The 19,433-nt window shown below is 46.9% G+C and overlaps 3 protein-coding genes across 5 annotated transcripts in view; 1 reads left to right on the top strand and 2 right to left on the bottom strand.

Moving 5' to 3' along the window:
* The window catches only part of HDAC1 (histone deacetylase 1), a 32,229-nt gene extending 22,139 nt beyond the window's left edge, over positions 1–10,090 (bottom strand). The window contains exons 1-2 of the mRNA XM_006734164.3: positions 9,934–10,090; positions 3,805–3,917 (exon numbers count right to left, since the gene is read on the bottom strand). Coding sequence (XP_006734227.1) covers positions 3,805–3,917; positions 9,934–9,982 — 162 coding nt within the window. The 5' untranslated portion in view covers positions 9,983–10,090. The remainder of the gene's footprint in view (positions 1–3,804; positions 3,918–9,933) is intronic.
* A 227-nt stretch (positions 10,091–10,317) lies between these two features.
* Positions 10,318–19,433, top strand: part of LOC102728317 (myotubularin-related protein 9-like) — a 39,398-nt gene continuing 30,282 nt past the window's right edge. For both annotated transcript variants that reach the window (XM_081817972.1, XM_081817971.1), the window contains exons 1-2: positions 10,318–10,518; positions 11,993–12,140. The gene's annotated coding sequence lies outside the window, so the exon portion shown is untranslated. The remainder of the gene's footprint in view (positions 10,519–11,992; positions 12,141–19,433) is intronic.
* Positions 14,216–19,433, bottom strand: part of LCK (LCK proto-oncogene, Src family tyrosine kinase) — a 22,976-nt gene continuing 17,758 nt past the window's right edge. For both annotated transcript variants that reach the window (XM_006734163.2, XM_081817977.1), the window contains exons 10-13: positions 18,067–18,143; positions 17,821–17,974; positions 17,606–17,737; positions 14,216–14,869 (exon numbers count right to left, since the gene is read on the bottom strand). In XM_006734163.2, the coding sequence (XP_006734226.1) occupies positions 14,667–14,869; positions 17,606–17,737; positions 17,821–17,974; positions 18,067–18,143 (566 nt within the window). In that variant the 3' untranslated portion in view covers positions 14,216–14,666. The remainder of the gene's footprint in view (positions 14,870–17,605; positions 17,738–17,820; positions 17,975–18,066; positions 18,144–19,433) is intronic.

Raw genomic sequence — 19,433 nt, 5'->3', positions numbered from 1 at the left:
TTAATTTAATTAAAAAGGGAGAGGGGCGCCTGGGTGGCTCAGTCGTTAAGCGTCTGCCTTTGGCTCAGGTCATGATCCCGGGGTCCTGGGATCGAGCCCCGCATCGGGTTCCCTGCTCCACGGGAAGCCTGCTTCTCCCTCTCCCACTCCCCCTGCTTGTGTTCCCTCTCTCGCTGTCTCTATCTCTGTCAAAAAATAAAAAATGAAATCTTAAAAAAAAAAAGGGAGTGTGGGGTAGAAATAGTGGAGAATGATCCATTTGCCTCCAGTTCCCTTCCTCTTTGTATTCTATTGTACAAACATATGATACTTGGAGCTGAGACAGCTATCATGGGATTTCAAGGCAAAAAACAAAAGGATAAAATCAAATAAGCTGGGGTGCCTGGGTGGCTCAGTCAGTTAAGCGTCCAGCTCTTGATTTCGGCTCAGGTCATGATCTTATGGGTCACAAGATCGGCCCTGTGTCAGGTTCTACGCTATGCGGGGCGTCTGCTTGAGATTCTCTCTCTCCCTCTCCCTTTGCCTCTTCCCTCTATCGCTTGCTCTCTCTCTAAAATAAATCTTTAAAAAAAAAATCAATAAGGTAAGGATGGCTGAATAGGGTAGAATAAGCCTGGGTCCCTTATGACATCATCAAAAAATCCTGGGACCATCTACTTCTAGGCTTCTTGTTAAAATATTGCTTAGGCAGGCATCTGGGTGGCTCAGTTGGTTAAGCGTCCAACTCTTGATCTCAGTTCAGGTCTTGATTTCAGGGTTATGAATTCAAGCCCCGCACTGCGCTCCACACTGGGCATGAAGCCTATACATATATTGCTTAGGAATAGGGAAGAGGACAAATGGACACATAAAGACCCTGGAACCAGAGAGATCTGGGTTGGAGTCTTACCTCATCTGTTAATAGCTATGTGATATTGAACACATTAATTATCCTCTCTGACCTTGTTTTCTCATCTATAAATTAGGGTTGCAATAAGGATTACATGAAATAACAGGTAGCCCTGGCCTACCACCTAAGCAATCTTCAATAAACGTTAGTTTATTTTTCCTCTCACTTGGAAGATAGGATCCATTTTTTAGTATCTTAATATCACTCATGGAGGTTAATATAGTCCCTGGGGTATGACAAGTATTCAACAAAAATCTACTGAATGAAAGAAAGAAAGAAGGCTTGAGGTAACTTTTTTTTTTTAATTTTTAAAGATTTTATTTATTTATTTGACAGACAGACAATGAAAGAGGGAACACAAGCAGTGGGGAGTGGGAGAGGGAGAAGCAGGCTTCCCGCCAAGCAGGGAGCCTGATGCAGGGCTTGGTCCCAGGACCCTGGGATTATGACCTGAGCCGAAGGCAGACACTTAATGATTGAGCCACCCAGGCGCCCCTTGAGGTAACTTTTATTTATTTTTTTATTTTTTTTTTTTTAAGATTTTATTTATTTGACAGAGACTCAGCGAGAGAGGGGAACACAAGCAGGGGGAGTGGGAGAGGGAGAAGCAGGCTTCCCGCCGAGCAGGGAGCCCGATGCGGGGCTCGATCCCAGGACCCTGGAATCATGACCTGAGCCGAAGGCAGACGCTTAACGACTGAGCCACCCAGGCGCCCCCCCTTGAGGTAACTTTTAAAGATGAGTAAAATACGACTGGGCAGAGTAAATCCTCTCAGTCAGGATAGGGTGGACAGAGGCAGAATCTGATCTGGCTGACTTTGAGGATTCTGAGAGGGGAGCGGCAGGAAAGGAGGCAGGCTGGGGCCAGATTAGCACCGTAAAGATGTGTATGAGGCAGCTCTAGAAGGTCTTGGTGCTCGCTATTCCACATTCAGGTATCCTCTCTTTATCTAAATGCTAGTCTGCTCCCTAAAGTCCCTCAAAACCTCTGTCTGCTACCTTTTATGTTTTTCATTCCCAGATGCCTTTCACACCTGAAAAAGCTCTCTGGTCCCAACGTCTGTCTGCTCCTCTACCTTCCCTCCTTGCTTCCCCAGCTGCCTCCAGTAGCTCTAGGGACATAACAGGGCCATCTGAGACAGAAGACTCATCTCCTTGCAGTCTCTGGAACAGTAAGGAAGGATACTGCTGTTGCTAGGTTACTTAAGCTGCCGGCACAGACTTTACCACAGACTCTTAGGCTCTAACCATAAGGCGACATGGGCCCCCAGCCCTTCTTTATTTTCTCATTTGGACCTTTGCAACAGCCTCCTAACTGGCTTCCCTGCTTCTAAAATGCATGCCTGGGGGCCCCTGACTGGCTCAGCTGGTGGAGCATGCAACTCTTGATCTCGGGGTTGTGAATTTTAGCCCCACACTGGGTGTACAGATTACTTCTCCCTCTCCCTCCCACTCACTCTCTCTCTCTCTCCCTAATAAATAAATAAAATCTTTTAAAAGTAAACAAATAAATAAAAATAAAATGCATGCCTGTTTTTATCTCTCTTTCATTTAAAATCCATTACCTGGAGATGCCTGGCTGGCTCAGTCAGTAGAGCAGGTGACTCTTGATCTTGGGGTTGTAAGTTCCAGCCCCATAGTGGGTGTAGAGATTACTTAAAAAAAAAAAAAAAATCTTTGGGGCACCTGGGTGGCACAGTCGGTTAAACATCCAACTCTTGGTTTCAGCTAAGGACGTGATCTCAGGGTCTTGAGATCAGGCCCCACATTACATAATAATGTGGATTTCTAGCTTCTCTTTAAAAACCAGTAGGTGGGGGCACCTGGGTGGCTCAGTCAGTTAAGTGTATGCCTTTGGCTCAAGTCATGATCCCCTACGGTCCTGGGATGGAGCCCCACATCGGGCTCCCAGCTCAGTGTGGAGTCTGCTTCTCCCTCTCCCCCTGCTCGTGCTCTCTTTCGCTCTCAAATAAATAAATGAAATCTCAATTAATTAATTAATTAAAAACTGGTAGGTGGGCAAAAATCAGCTGGAACAGAGTTAAGCAGTTACAGTCTATGCTCTCTAGTAATTGGAGACTTGTCTAATTCAACACAGTCCCGATCCCTCTTTCTTTTAGGCATTGGATTTTTTTGATCCTGGCCCATCAGAATTGCTTATGACATAGTACAGCACATCTAATCCTTGCTGACCTCTCCAGCTCTAGGTTCCCCCACTCACACCTGTGACCTTTACACTATAGCGCTACCTGAACACCAAACTACTTATAGTTTCCCCAAACACACCATATTGTTCTCACCTCTTTGCCTTTTTGTCTACACTCTTCCCTTGGTCTAGAATGTCAGTCCCCTCCTGAACTCCAGGCTAAATTCTATTCAATAGTTAAATTTCTGCTCAGATAGAACCTCCAGGAAACTTTCCAAGGCTCCCTTCCTCCTTCACTTCCCATTATCTCTGCATCTTGTACATTCTTTAATTGTTGCACTTACAGACTGTAGTACAATTTACTTGTGTAACTGTCAGTCTCTAGCACTGGACTGAACCCTTTAAAAACAGAAATCTCTTGGGGCGCCTGGGTGGCTCAGTCGTTAAGCGTCTGCCTTCGGCTCAGGTCATGAACCCAGGGTCCTGGGATCGAGCTCTGCATCATCGGGCTCCCTGCTCAACGGGGGGCCTGCTTCTCCCTCCCCCACTTCCCCTGCTTGTGTTCCCTCTCTCGCTGTCTCTGTCAAATAAATAAAATCTTTTAAAAATTAAAAAAAATAAAAATAAAAACAGAAATCTCTATCATTTACAGTGTCTGCCACATAACAGCCACTCGACACATTTGATGAATGAGTAGTTGAGAAAATGAGATGAATAACATGACCAGAGCTGAAGGGGTTAGGGAGTGGTGGGGCTCCCAGTAACTCACATAGATTTCCATTTTTCGGTAGAGACCATAGTTAAGTAGCAAATTGTGAGTCATGCGGATTCGGTGAGGCTTCATTGGGTGGCCTTGTCCATAATAGTAATTTCCAACATCCCCTGAAGAAGAAAGAGTGACAATTTCAGTGACACAGTTAGACACACTTCCAGGAGAATCCAGGAGTTTTTATAACCATCTCCTAGTCAAATTCTTTCTCTTTCTTTCTAGTCTCCAAGATCCTTACCCACATCGAGGAAGGGTAACTCCAAAATAAAAAACACAAAACAGAAACAAACAAACAAAAAAAGCAGGGGGCCCTGGGGAGGTCAGCACTTAAGGATGTAAGTCTAGCCCACAGGTACTAGACAGTGTAAAAGGTTCATTCCAAAGCTTACTGGAGAATAGCAGGCAGTGAGGTGACTCACCTCACTGTATCTCCAAAGGATTCACACCCACAACAGAAAAATAACCACTACTATTCAGAATTATTATAAGTCACAGTTCACCTCTTTCACATTATAACACTTTATGGAGTTAAAGCACATTTACATTCATTTTCTTACTGGATCCTCACAATAACCTGGTAAAAGTTAGGACAGGAGTATTACTCTCATTTTATAGATAAGAAAACTAAACTCTTATCATCTCTTGTTTCAGCTATAGCAACAGACTTCTAATTGGTTCCTCTGCCTTCAACTCAAACTATCTGCCACACTGACCAGTTATTTTTCTAATATACAGCTTTGATAACATCACTCCCCTGCTCAAAAATCCTTAATGGCTCCCCATCTTCTACAGGATAAAGAACAACTTCACTAGCCTGACATTCAACCCACAACACTCTCCCTCTCCTGCTCTCTCCCTCACCCAGTTCTCTCCCTCTCCCAGCTCTCTGCTCTAAACTGGAGTAGGCAAACTATGGCCCTTGGGCCAAATACTACTGGCTGCCTGTTTTTTAGAAATAAAATTGTATTGGAACACAGCCATGCCCATTAATTTAAATACTGTCTATGGCTGCTTTCACATTATAATAGCAGAGTTAAGTAAACAGTCACCACAGAGACCCACCCACATGGCACACAAGGCCAAACATATTTACTATCTGGACCTTTACAGAAAATTTGCCAATCTCTGTTCTAAACACACTAGATGATTATGAGCATCCTGAACATGGCATTCACCTTCACACCCAAGTAGCTTTTGTTAAGACTGTTCCTTTCACCCGGAATGTCCTTCCTTTTCTGATGATCCTCATACTACAAAGCCCAGCTTTAGCGTCAAATATATTCCTGATCAAAATAAATGGTCATTTCCTCTCCATTTGTATGTATCACTTAATAAATTTTGTTTTGAGGGGTGCCTGGGTGGCTGAGATGGTTAAGCATCTGCCTTTGGCTCAGGTCATGATCTCCAGGTCCTGGGATCGAGCCCCACATAAGTCCTGCATCGGGTTCCCTGCATCGGGTTCCCTGCTCAGCAGGAAGTCTGTTTCTCCCTCTCCCTCCCCACCCCATGCTCTCTCTCTCTCAAATGAATAAATAAAATCTTTATAAATAAATAAATAAATAAATTTTGTTTTGTATCTGAATTACTTATTTATCTATTTATATCCATAAGACTGGATGCTCCTTGAAGGCAAGGACAAATGCGCCCTGTACAACATAAAGGCTAAATAAAGATTCAAAGAATTGAACTAAGTGAGACTTAGAGACGTTAAGTGCCATTTAAGATCACACAGCTAACAAGTGATGCAGGGTTCAACTCTTCTGACTCCAAATCCAGTATCCTAAAAGCTGCACTGGGTTTCCCAGTTATCTACTTCAGTTCGCACTTAATCTAGAGGGCTCTGTGAATCTCCTTGGCACAAAGTTCCTGGCACAAATATTCCAAAAATCAAGTGGGGGTGCCTGGCTGGTCAGTCACTAGAGCATGCGACTCTTGATCTCAGGGCCATGAGTTCGAGCCCCACTTTGGGCAGAGAGCTTACTTAAAAAAAAACAAAAAACAAAACAAAACAAAAATCGAGAGAACTGCACACCCAAGGCTCTCTCCTTAGAAGTCCATCAGGATGAGGCAGATCTTTGAGCACCAGTGAAAAGAAGGTCCCAACCCCTTATGCATCATGGTTTGGTGGTGTCAGCAACAATCTTCATTCCAGGGAGCAAAGCACGGTGGGGAATGCTACCAATAGCAACCAAACCACGCTCCAATGCTCTTTGTCATAGACATGGCCAGGGACAACAGGAAACTTCTAAACAGCTGGATGTTTAGGATCTCACCCTCTTCTCTGTCTTTTTAAGAGACTTTACTTTTTAGAACAATTTTAGATTTATAGAAAAATTGCAAAGATAGTACGGGAGAGTTCTCAGACACCCCACAGGCAGTTTCCCCTATTATCAGCATTCTCCATGATAAAATAAGTATTTGTTACAATTAATGAAGCAATACTGACACAGTATCATTGACTAAAAGCCCATACTTTATTCAAATTTCCTTAGTTTTTACTTAATGTCCTTTTACCCTCTTCTCTTCTCTTAATCTTAGTGAGGCCTCTGAGGGCAAGAACTGTGCTCTCAGCCAGAACCACAAGCCAGAATACAGTATTTGGTGGCATTCAATTGGGGCCCTTGTCTCATACAGACACAGACTGAGATGCAGTAGCAGAGAAGGCAGGAGGAAATTTTGTTTCCAGAGACCCTCAGACCACCTTACATGGGGATTATCAGAATAGGTTCTCAAGGCATTGGCTGAGACATCCAGATGCAGACCCAGTTTGAAGGCACACAGTAACATGACCATTACCATTACATAATTGGATTCCTGGCTTACCCATGTCTCTGGCCTGGGCCTTAATCCCTAGCAACTCCCCTGCCTATCAAACCTGAATTCAGCCAAGGCTTAGACTTGGGGAACTAAGATAACTTATCTAGAAGGCTAGGGGAGTACCTGAGGGTGGGGCCCAGAGGCACCATCCTTTTCTCAACAGCTTCTAATCCGGTTGCAGAGAGACTTTTTAAAAGAAATAATCCTTTCTATTCAGATACTACCTTTATAGTTTAGAGAGCTTTTCCCACTCTTCTCATAGTTTTTCAGTTTTATAGGAGAGTGACCTGAGGCCTACAAAGGTAAAGTGACTTGCCCAAAACTGCAAAGCTTCTGAGGGGCAGAACTAAGTCTGGGTCCCAAGCTGGTGACCTCATTGCAAAACTCCCAAGCGGTTTCTCAAAAAGTAAGAAGTCTCCTTTGTCTAAAGGTCTTTCCACTTTTTCTCATTTTAAACTACGGTGTAGACATCACAAAACTGTGCAAACTGATATGGCTACAAAGTCATAGGCTCTAGCCTCAAATGGGCCCTCACCACTGCTCAGCAGTCCTTCCAAATTTATTTTCCTAGCTCCCTCTTTCACAACAGCTACTTAATAGCTATCTGTCTTTGAGATGCCTACTCTTCCAACTGCCCTCCCCCACTCACAGGAAAAGGAATATTCGCTTACTTCATTTGGAAGACTCCCTCAACTTTCTCCCCATCCAGCTTACCTACATTTGAACTTTTCCTTGCCTCTCAACATGAAGAAACTTCCCCTTGAAGGCTAGTGTCCCTCCTTGTGCCCTGGTTTCCATCTCAGCTGGCCTCCTCAGGAACCTCCATCATTACCAGCCCCTCTCTCCTGTATCTTCAACCACTCCCTCTGGCTATTTTCCATTCAGATTTTGAATATGCTCAACCCTCAGCCACTACATCCCCTTTTATAAACAACCCTTTCTCTCTGCCCCAACCAAGCTTCCTTTGAAAAGGGTTCAATCTGATATTTTCTCTTCACCCATCCATTCATTCTTCAATAGACTGCAATCTAGCTTCACTTCACTTCAAACTGTGCACAAGAAACAGTTCTTGCGGACACCTGGCCACTCCCTCCTTCTTTTGGCTACTCTAACTCAAGACTTTCCGGTTCATGGGGTGCCTGGGTGGCTCAGTCGGTTAAGCATCTGTCCGACTCTTGATCTCAGCTTAAGTCTTGATCTCACAGTCGGTCGTGAGTTCGAGCCCCGTGGTGGGCTCCATGCTGAGTGTGGAGCCTACTTAAAAAAAAACAACAAAGAAAAGACTTTCTGGTTCATTTACATTCCCTCTGTACAATTTAATCGGCAAGTATTTATTGAGAGCCCACTATGACTGAGGCACTGTTCTGGGGGCTGAGCATACAGAGCTAGATAAGACACGATCCCATTCCCTAAGGAGATTACTGTCTAAGAAGAACGAACAAGTAAACAGGCAATTCCAATACACAGTGACAAGCGCTATGACAGGGGAGTACAGAGCATGAAGGGCACTAGACTTTTCTCAGTCCACTTAGAATTCCACCTGGGATTCTCTTCTCTTTCCACCCTATACAACTTCTTGGGTGATCACATCCCCTTCTTAACTAACATTATCATCTGTATGCTGACAACTACCAAAAATCTCTATCTTCTCATTTCTATCTTCTAAACTGCAGACCTGAATGGCCAACTATCTACTGGATGCCTCTACTTGGATATCCCCCAGTAGGGATATCCCTCAACGAATATTTCTTTAAAAAAAAAAAAAAAAGATTTTATTTATTTATTTGAGGGAGAGTGAGAGAGAACATGAGCGGGGGGAGGGGCAGAGGGAGGACAGGGAGAAGCAGACCTCCCACTGAGCAGGGAGCTCAGATCCTGGGACTCCAAGGCTCTGGGATCATGACCCCAGCCGAAGGCAGACGCTTAACCAACTGAGCCACCCAGGCGCCCCTCAACAAATATTTCTTAAAAATACAAAACCCAAAGTATCAACTGATATAGCCTTGTCCAAACACATCAAACTGCCCAACCCAGGAGTTTGGGATCCTTGCCTTCTTCCTTACCCCTACATTTGTGTACTTAACTTCTGTCTCAGAGTAATAGTTCTAAGGTATAAATGTGATGATGTCACCAGCCTGCATAAAACTTCAATGATTCACAAGTGCACTCAGAATAAAGTTGAACTTCCTTAAGATAGTGTCTCCAGCCCTTCATGATCTGGTCCCCATTTACTTTTCCAGCCTCATCACTTGCAACCTTTCCCTCCACCCTATTCCCTGACCTTCTACACTCTTGCTCTCAAACCTATGCCTCAGCCATACTGTACACACACCTGCTGTCTTTCAAAAATGCTGTCCTCTCTCTTACCTCTAAACTTAATGTCATCTCTGCCTTCCCTGGGCCTGGCTAATAACTCCTGTTCTTCAGGTCCTGAGTGAGATGGCACGTCCCTCCCCGACTCCACAGGCTAGGCTGGGTGCCTCTCCTCTGTGCTCCCAAAACACTCTGAGCTTTCCTTTATCCCAGCCTGACAATGGAGAGCAATCTGTCACTGCCCATCTCCCCCTCCAGACTGAGAGGAAGATGAGAAGTGACCTGATCAGCCCCATGGCCCCAGCACCTAAACGTCCCTAGTACAGAGTAAGCTGCTCCACAGGCTTCTGTTAAATGAAAAAGTCTGTTTTAACAGGTTGCATCTTTCTCCTTCCAAGCCCAGGGGCCCCATTTCCCAGCAGCAACTGCAGGCCCAGCTCAGAGACTGGGGGAGGGGAGGCTGGTGACAGGAGGTGGTGACTCCTGCAAGACTCTCACCAAAAAGGATGAGGAAGCAAAGGGGCAGAGGAAGACCTTTGTATTCTCGGCAGGAAAACATATCCTTGCACCCTTCTCCGCCAGATCCTGCCTCCCCCCTCAGACTCAGCCTCCCCTCCAGGAGTCCGACTCAAACTCTCCCCATCAGGCTTCCTGAGAATCCCCCCCCCCATCAAGTTACCCCAGGCTTCCCCACAAGACCCCCGCTCAGCCTCAGCCTCCTCCCTCAGCCTCGACCTCCTGCTCTCAGCCTCCTCCCTCACCCTGACCTCTTTCCTCTGAGCCTCCTCCCTCAGTCTCGACCTCCTTCCTCTCAGGCTCTTCCCTCTGCCTCGCTTTCCTTTCCTCTGAGCCTCCTCTCTCAGCCTCGTCCTCCTCGCAGCCTCCTCTCTCAGCCTTTCCCCAACGCCTCAGCCTCTCCCAGCCTCCCCGCTCGCATCTCCTCAGCCTCCCTCTCCGGATCCGGCCCGGCCCCGCCCCCGCCGCGCGCACGGTGCTCACCGTCGTAGTAGTAACAGACTTTCCTCCGGGTGCCCTGAGTCTGCGCCATCTTGCTCGCCTCCCGTCCCTCCCGTCAGTCGGTCCGTCCGGCCTCCCGCCCGCGGCTCCGCTCAGCGTCCGACCCAGGGGGGGAGGGGGCGGGCCTCCAACCCGCTCCGCCCGTCCCCTCCCGCGCTCACCTATAGCCGCGCAGCCAGGGCACGGCTCCAGCCAATCAGCTTGCGCAGGGACGGCCCGGAACTCGGCAGGGGGCAAGGGCAGCCCCGAGAGGCAGCCGAGGGCCCCCTGGGCCTGTACCAAGGTCCGCGACAGGGGGGTGGGGGAGCTGCCCGGGGACCGTACCATTAGTCCCGGGGGAAGAAAGCAGATCCGTACACTTCACGGTCCCGTTTCCGTGTTGGAAGCGTGCTTGGAGATCGGAAGCCAACTTCGTAATTTTGTAGAGACTCAACCGAGGTCTACGGGGGGGTGGGAAGTGACTTGCACAAGGTCACTCAGCTCGTGACAGGGCTGAACGTGGATTAGAACGTGGGTTTGGAAGAAGGAGAAATAAACTACAAAGGAAAGAAAACCGCTGTGGGCCAAGTACTGTGCAACAGCTTTACCGACGTTTATCTCAATGATTGCTCACAACAGCTTTGGAAGAGGCTTTTTATTCCCATTTTACGGATAAGGATAATGAACTTCAGATCTTTGTGACCTGCTCAGAGTCACACAATTAGTAACTAAATTCAACTTTCAATAGTATAGATTTTTTGAATGCTTACTGTGCAACAGAGACACTGTAACGAAGTTGCAGAACCCAGCCTTTCTTATTCCAAAGCCTGCCTCCCTGATGCCGTCACCCAGGAGGACAGAACTGATCGTTCTCTTATACTAGAGCAGGGTTTCTCAAGCGATTGAAGCTATTAGCATTTGGAGCTGGATAATTCCTTACTGTAGGGGGCTGTTTTGTGCATTGTAGGATGTTTAGCAGCATCCTTGGCCTTTACTCATTAGATACCAATAGCACCCTCCACTCCCACCCCCAGTTGCGATAACCAAAATTGTCTCCAGACTTTGTAAAACTGTCCCCAGGGCAAGGGGTGTGTGTGTGTGTGTGTGTGTGTGTGTGTGTGTGTGTGTGTAAAATTGCTCCCACCCTACCCTTGAGAATCACTGCACTAAATTGATCAAGCATCAACTGTTCATTATTGAAAGCTGAAAGACTGAAAAGCACTATGATGAGCTATTAAAATAACTAAATACAACAGCATTAATATTTAGTGAGTACTTACTATTTGTGTGCCAAGTAAGTTACAAACTCAGGTCCTATAGTTGATAAGATATATTTTTATGCCTCTACAATTTATTTATTTATGTTTAAGTAGGCTCCACACCCAGTGTGGAGTCCAATGGGAGGCTTGAACTCACAACCCTGAGATTAAGACCTGAGCTGAGATCAAGAGTTGGATGCTTAACCTCCTGAGCCACCCAGGTACCCCTATGCCTCTACAATTTAAAGAGTGCTTGGGCATTTGTGTTCCTCACTTGAAAACTGCATTTAGGCCACTAATTATAAAAGTAACAGAAGATCTAAGACTGGGCAATTCTATTATAGAAACAGCTAAAGGGCCAGGGAATAAACCCTGTTTCCAGCTCTGTGTTGCTGCTTCCTGGCTAATAACCTTTCTGACCCCCACTTCCCTCTTTGTAAAATGGAGAGGATAAGAATACAAAGTTCACCAACTCTATGGTTGCACACAGTAGCCAGACAAAGAGGAGGGTGGGGATCAGATGAGGTCATGGGTGTGGCAGCATTTTATAAAATGCAGAACAGGAGTCAGAAACTCAGATCCTTCCAGAGGTGAGGCAGGTGGTATAAAAATAAGTGGATTTATATTAGTTTGATTCAGGTGCTTTGCATATTTCTAAAATTGGATTCTTTTTCACTTTCATAAAGCAATATGCCTTTTCCCCATCTTTCCTCAAACACACTGCCATCTGCAGGTATCTTTCATTTTCTCACTTTTTAATGGAAATAGAGGTGAAAAACATTTCATTTTCCTCTTCAGTATAGCAACAACAGTGCGAGCATGATGATAAATAACCACTAAAACTCAGTTTCACCGTCTGGTAAAGGGACTCTGGCAAAGGAAGACTCTGGCAAAGGAAGAGCTCAAGCCCTACCTGAAGGGGGTGGCCACTACTCAGCTCTACGAGGACAGGTAAGCCCAGTGAAGCCAAATCTTCAAGCTATTTTTTTCAAGAGAAGGCAGAAATCTGTAGTTTTATGCAAAATCTCCCCAGTTTTATAAATTGACTGCTAACTCATTCTGTTAACATTCAAGACAGTGGGAAGAGCCATTCTTTTAAAATGTAAGTCAGATCATGGGGCGCTGGGGTGACTCAGTCAGTTAAGCGTCTGACTTGATTTGGGTTCAGCTCATGATCTCAGGGTCGTGAGATGGAACCCCTCGGTAGGCTTCACGCTCGGTATGGAACCATAGGATTCTCTCTCCCTCGCCCTCTACCCCTCCCCCCACTCGTGTGTGTGTGTGTGCATGTGTGTGCTCACGTGCACACACAATCTCTCTCAAAAAAAAAATAAAGCTTAAAAAATAATAAAATGTGGGGCGCCTGGGTGGCTCAGTTGTTAAGCGTCTGCCTTCGGCTCAGGTCATGATCCCGGGGTCCTGGGATTGAGTCCCGCATCGGGCTCCCTGCTCTGCGGGAAGCCTGCTTCTCCCTCTCCCATTCCCCCTGCTTGTGTTCCCTCTCTCGCTGTGTCTCTCTCTGTCAAATAAATAAATAAAATCTTTAAAAATATATATATATAATAATAATAATAAAATGTAAGTCAGGTCATGTCATGGCTCTGCAAAAATCCCCGCAAAGTCTCCTTGAAATGGTTCCTGCAAAGGCCACAAGGCCCCATAGGATCTCTACCCCTCAGGCCCCCTGTCTGGACCTTGTGTCTCTGTGCTGGCCAAAGGAGCTTCTGCCTCAGGCTGTTCCCTCATCCTGGCCTCTCCTCCCCCATGCCACGTGGCTTGCTCCCTCATCTCCTTCAAATATTTGCTCAATGTCACCTTCTCAATGCGGCCTTCCCAGACCACCCTGTTTAAAATTGCACACTTCCCCCAAACATGACATTCCTAATTCCCCTTACCCTGCTTTATTTTCCCCTTAGCACTCCGCACCTTGTAGCATACCACATCATTTACTTCTTTGTGACTGTTTATTGTCTGTCTTCCCTTACTAGGATGTAAGCTCCATAAGGACAGAGATTTTGCTTGCTTTATCTACTGTATATTCTATGAACCCAGAACCATGTCAAACACACAGATGTTCAATAAATATTTGCCAAGGTGTGCCTGGGTGGCACAGTTGGTTAAGAGTCCAACTCTTGGTTTCCGCTCAGGTCATGATCTCAGGGTTCTCAGATTGAGCCCCATGTGGGGCTTGGCACTCAGCGCCCAGTCAGCTTGAGAATCTCTCTCCCTCTCCCTGCCCCCCACTTGTGCTCTCTCTCTAACAAATAAATAAATCATAAATAAGTAAATAAATATTTGCCAGATGAATGAATTAATTCAATGCTTAAAAACATCTTGGGGGCACCTGGCTGGCTCAGTCAGTAGACCATGTGACTGTTGATCTCAGGGCTGTGAGTTCCAGCCCCACACTGGGTATAGCAATTAATTAAAAATAAAATCTTTAAAAACATCTTGAAGGTGAATCAAAACATATCTGAGGGGCACCTGGATGGCTCAGTCGGTTAAGCGTCTGCTTTCGGCTCAGGTCATGATCCCAGGGTCCTGGGATTGAGCCCCACATCAGGCTCTCTACTTAGCAGGGAGCCTGCTTCTCCCTCTCCTGCTCCCCCTACTTGTGCTCTCTGTCAAATAAACAAATAAAATCTTTAAAAAAATATATTTAAAACAAAACAAAACATATCTGAGTACAAATATAGCCCCAGAATCAGAAGCTGTAAAAAAGTGCTATTGCCCTTACATAACAGGAGGGGAGGGTCCTGGGACACACCCACTCCCTAGGAGGTTCTGGGTAGGGGTCACCCTTAATCCTTTGGGGTGGGGGTTTGAAGGAGTTCAAAGAACCCATACAGCAAAGTGTAGGAACTTCCTCTTGGCCCCCCAAATCAGCAGAGCTGGAAAAAGTTCAGACATCCCCTCATCCCATCTTTCACCCCAATTCAGGGTGACTTATTTTCCATCTTCTGAACCCCCATTCCCCCCTCCCAAGGAAGAGGAGATGGGAGTGGGGAGCTGAGAGATGTACAATCTTCATCAACAGAGAGTCATTTATTGAGCTCCCAGTGTGTGCCAGGCACCAAGGAGGAGCACACAGAGGTATTAGATAAGGTCCCAGCCTTCAAGGAGCTTCTTGATGGCTAGGGGAAAGGAAAAGGGGGTGGGCAGAAGCTGGTGTCAATCACAGGCGTCACTCTTCTCTCAGGTGGTCTTGGGAAGTAGAAGGGCCCGCAAAGGGACAACTTGAACAGGTGCCCAAGACATGTATACACATACCACACATGCACAAGACACCTGTGTGGAGCCCACACACTACAGAACCCCCGTATAACACACAAGAAGTGTATGTGCCACACGTGGGTGGGATTCACACGCAGAGTCCATATGTGCATAGGCCACGTGGGTATGACACAAGAACTGCATCTTCCCCAGCCAGGCTGGCTAGATGGAGGGAGGGCTCCCGGCCACGGCCAGCTAGGTCTGTCAGGGCTGGGGCTGGTACTGGCCCTCCGTGGCCGTGAAGAAGTCCTCCAGCACACTGCGCAGGTAGTCAAAGGTGGGCCGTTCCTCTGGGCGCTCCTTCCAGCACAGCATCATGAGGTGGTACAGCTCCTCGGGACAGTTGTCAGGTCGCACCATGCGGTAGCCTCGCTCCAGGTTCTGAATCACCTCAGGATTGGTCATCCCTAGAAGTTGATGGGAGAAACAATATCAAGGCTCCAGGCTTTGGACACCCATGGCAGGGGTGATGTTCAGAATATTTAACTGGCACAGTGTGAGCACCAATCCAAAATGATCTTGGTCTGCATCAATAACAAGACCATATGCTTCAGGTACCCGCCGAATGTCAGTCACGCCACTTGGAGTGTCGGCTGTGGCTTAAGCATCCAATAACACGTACATGTTGACTGTGAGACCTTGGGTGCGCCATCTCCCCTCTTTGAGCCTCAGTTTCCTCATCTGGGAAATGGACCTAAGAGTAGCTCCTACCTCATGCAGCTGTTAATGAAAATTGAATGAGACAGTGCATATGAAGCACCAAATATAGGGCCTGGAGAGGAGATACTGCATGAAGAATATCTGTGATTATTATGATTTGGTGGGGAAAGATGGGGTGGTCAGGGCCCAGGGGGATGGGAGTCCACAGACAGCACAGGGGTGAGGCTTCTCTGGCTTTGGGACCAGGCACATGAGATGCTGCATCAGGAAGCCAGATGGGCCCTGGACCCCAGCAAAGCAGACTCTGCATAAGGGAGGTTCAGCAAGCCCCTCAGTGACCCAGATTAAATAATTTGGGGTCCACATCCCTTAAAACGAGGAAATTACAGGACATAAACCAGGGAACTAAATACCCATGGCTAGAGTCAAGGATGCAAACACATAGTCTGCACCCAGTCTAAATATAGCCCATAGACCTACTTTGGTTTGACCCTCGTCGTGTTTTTATTTTTATTTATTTATTTATTTTTAAGTAGGCTCCACAGCCAGTGTGGAGCCCAATGTGGGGCTTGAACTCAAGACTTTGAGATCAAGACCTCAGCTGAGATCAAGGGTTGGATGCTTAATCAACTGAGCCACCCAGGCGCCCTGCTGTGTTTTTAAATTTGAATCAATCATCAATATTTGGATATAGGCAAATTTTCCTAAAATTCCAAGTTTTGGCTTCCCTTGAAAAAGAAAAGATCTGGGGGCACCTGGTCGGCTCAGATGGTTAAGTGTCTGCCTTTGGCTCAAGTCATGCTCTTCAGGTCCTGGGATCGAGCCCTGCATCGGGCTCCAGGCTCAGCAGGGAGTCTGCTTCTCCCTCTCCCTTTGCTTCTCTCCCCATTCATGCTCACTCTCTGTCTCTCTGTCTGTCTCAAATGAACACATTTTAAAAATCTTAAAAAAAAAAAAAAAAAGATCTGTTTTGGGGGTCCCTATGTCTTAGTAGCAACCATCTTCTGAAGCAGATGCAAGTTCATCCAGGTCACCATTACTCCCCATTGTCTCCCTGACCCTGAAGCCATGTGTCAGTTGCCAATTATCATCATGGTTTCAATGCTTTTTTTCATCTTTTTAAAAATTAGTTACTTGATTTATTGATTTATTTATTTTTAAGTGAGTTCCATGCCCAGTGTGGGGCTTGAACTCATGAGCCTGAGATCAAGAGTTGCATGCTATCCTACCTGAGCCAGCCAGGTACCCCATGCTTTTTTTTCTTCTAACAGAGAAATTCTCCATGGGTCCACCTCTATGGGCACAGTGGAGGAGCAGTAAGGACGCTTGGCAGGATGACTGGAACGTGGTTCTAGTCCCCGTGCTGCCCTTGGACTCTGATGGGGCCAATCCTGGGCAGAGTAGTCCTTCAGGCTCTCACCTGATTCTAAGGTGCCTTTACCTTTCTAGGAGCAAAATCCTGTACATAGTGCTCTGGGGATGTGGGAAGCTTTTGCATATCCGGCCACTGTGCTCCGTGACCTCTCTCCCCTGTCTTTGTGTTCCATTTCCTTTCCCCAGAATTTCCTAGCAAGTTCCTTTCAAAAAATTCCATCTGTCTTGGCTGAATTCAGGGGTAAAGGACTTTGTCCAGAGGCTAGAGGAAGGGATGGGAGAGGGTAGGAATTAGTCATTTATATGTCTCTCTCATTCTTTAGATGGAAAGTTTCAGAGGGAAGGGAAGTCAGTGTTTAGTGGGCACCTACTGGGAGTCAAGCTCTTTCACAAATAGTCTCCATTGTTCATATCAGGAAACTGAAGCTCAGAGAGGTGAAGTCACTTGCCCAAAATGATGATTATTAATAAAACTTAGGGGCTCCTGGGTGGCTCAGTCGGTTAAGCATCCGACTCTTGATTTTGGCTCAGGTCTTGATCTCAGGGTCATGAGATCAATCCCCAAGTTGGCTCCGTGTTCAGTAGGGAGTCTGCTTGAGATTCTCTCTCTCCCTCTCCCTCACCCCTCCCCCAGCTCGCTCTCTCTCTAAAATAAATAAATAAATCTTTAAAAAATAATAATAATAAAACCTAACCCTCCTGAGTGCTTAGTATGGGCCAGGTACTGTTCTAACCTCATAATTTACAGATGGAGAAAGAAAGAATGATCTGATCAAACCCAAACAGAAAGTTAGCATCAGTGGCAGATCTGGTAATAAAGGCAGGCCTTTTCCCTCCTGAGCCAGATCCACTTCTACCATCCTAGGCTGCCCGTGTCAGAACTTAAGAAAAGAGCTGCGATTATTGAAGGAGGAGAGAAATCGAGACAGACATGGGAGCCAGCCCTGGGAGACGTGGCACCTGACTGGGCATGCTGGAGTCCTGAGGGAATACAGAAAAAGCAGCTAGAAAGATTCAGAATCTGAACCAGGGATAGATGAAGTGAGTGGACAGACATGGATTTGCTGCTCTTCCCCACCACTCTTTCAGTTCCTGCCCTTGGCCCTGACCTGGGTAAGGGATGCGGCCGTGGGTGACAATCTCCGTCAGCAGGATCCCAAAAGACCACACGTCCGACTTGATGGTGAATGTCCCGTAGTTAATGGCTTCTGGTGCTGTCCACTTAATGGGAAACTTGGCTCCTGGAGGGAGGCAGAGTGAAGTCACCTGGGTCTGCTTGGCCAGACCCTGCAGGCCCCAGACTTCCCTTATATCGCACACCTACCCTCCCTGGCTGTGTACTCGTTGTCCTCGATGAGGCGTGCTAGGCCAAAGTCTGCAATCTTGCAGCTCAGAGTGTCAGATACCAGGATGTTGGCAGCTCTCAGGTCACGATGGATATAATTCCGCTCTTCAATGAATGCCATGCCCTCTGCAATCTGCAGACCAGGTAGGAGGTCAGCAGCCCTGGGCCAGACATCCTTATCCCACTCGGCTGTGTGCCTGCCCAGCCCCTCCCCAGTCTCCTTACTTGGGCTGCCATGTCCAAGAGTTTGTTGATGGTCAGCTTGATGCCTGGGGGGGTCTTGAGGAAATCCACCAGGCTCCCTGTGAGCAGAAGCAAAAGTTGCTCACTCAAGTTGCCCCAGCAGAAAGCTCCCAGACCCTTCTCCCCTAACTGGCTGTCTAGAAGCAGTATCTGACATGTGGAAAGAAGAATAAGGGGTGAGAATGGAGAAGTGTGCATTCAAGGTGAAGGTACCCAGGATCTATGAAATCTTTTCCTGGGGCCTAGGATGGAGCATGCTTGGAGAAGTCTGTAAGCTTCTTGTCACCAATGGGGTAGAGCCCAGACTCCTTAGTCAGGTGTCCAAAGCCCTACACGGTCCATACTGTAGTTTCTTCTCTTTCCCCCACTCCTGCCTCTTTCACTTCACCCACCCTAGACAGTTTTGAGATTTTTCACATAGACCACTGGGCTCTCACCCCAAAGTCTCTTTGTCCCATCTCTGTCTGCTAAAAATTCTACTTTTCTTTCATGGCTCAGCTAGACTATTCCTCTAGGAAGCCTCTCTAGACTCTACCAGGCCTAATAAATTGCATCATTATCTACATTCCCCGTGACATGCTGGAACTCTCCTGTGGCAAAACTCTGGTTTTCCTAGAGTTTGTGCCACATAATGAAAATGAACTTCCCCTGAAAGCAGGAGCCTTGTTTTGTCCGTCCGTGTTCCCAGTGCCCAGTCCAAAGTAAGCAGTGATAAATGTGTGCTGAAGGTATTGAATGGAGTATAGAAAGAGGTGCCTGGGGGGCTGAGGGACCACGTCTGGGAGCAGAGGCTGACTAGGAGAAGACCAGGGGTGAGAGTTGCTGGAACGGAGCTAGTGACTGCTAGCCCTTCTCAAGAGATTAAAACCCTGTGTAAAGATGGCAAAAACCTAAGTATCCCCACTACGAGCGCTGAATTAGTCACCAAAGATAAAAGGCTCCCCCAGACACAGCAAATATGGAGGTATCTACTGCCATTCCTACATCAGGTCCATGGCAGATGCTGCCGATCAATCCCAGCACTCATTTCCAATGAGCCTCAGAATCCTCCTCAGCACAGAACTCTAAGCAGCTACCAATTGAAGTTGGCCCACAGGGCAAAACCTATTTGCTACTTCCAGAATCCATTAGCCAATTAAGAGCTTTTTTTCCCGGGGTGCCTGGGTGGCTCAGTCGGTTAAGTGGCTGCCTTTGGTGCAGGTCATGATCCCAGGGTCCTGGGATCGAGCCCTGCATCGGGCTCCTTGCTCAGCAGAGAGCCTGCTTCTCCCTCTCCCTCTGCCTGCCTGCTGCTCCCGCTGCTTGTGCTGTCTCTCTCACTATCTCTCTCTCTGTATCAAATAAATAAA

Source organism: Leptonychotes weddellii, chromosome 4 (genome assembly GCF_054177405.1).
Source record: "Leptonychotes weddellii isolate Sample4059 chromosome 4, ASM5417740v2, whole genome shotgun sequence".
NCBI lineage: Eukaryota > Metazoa > Chordata > Mammalia > Carnivora > Phocidae > Leptonychotes > Leptonychotes weddellii.
The sequence above is the reverse complement of the archived record's forward strand: the minus strand, read 5'-3'. Positions and strand labels throughout refer to the sequence as shown.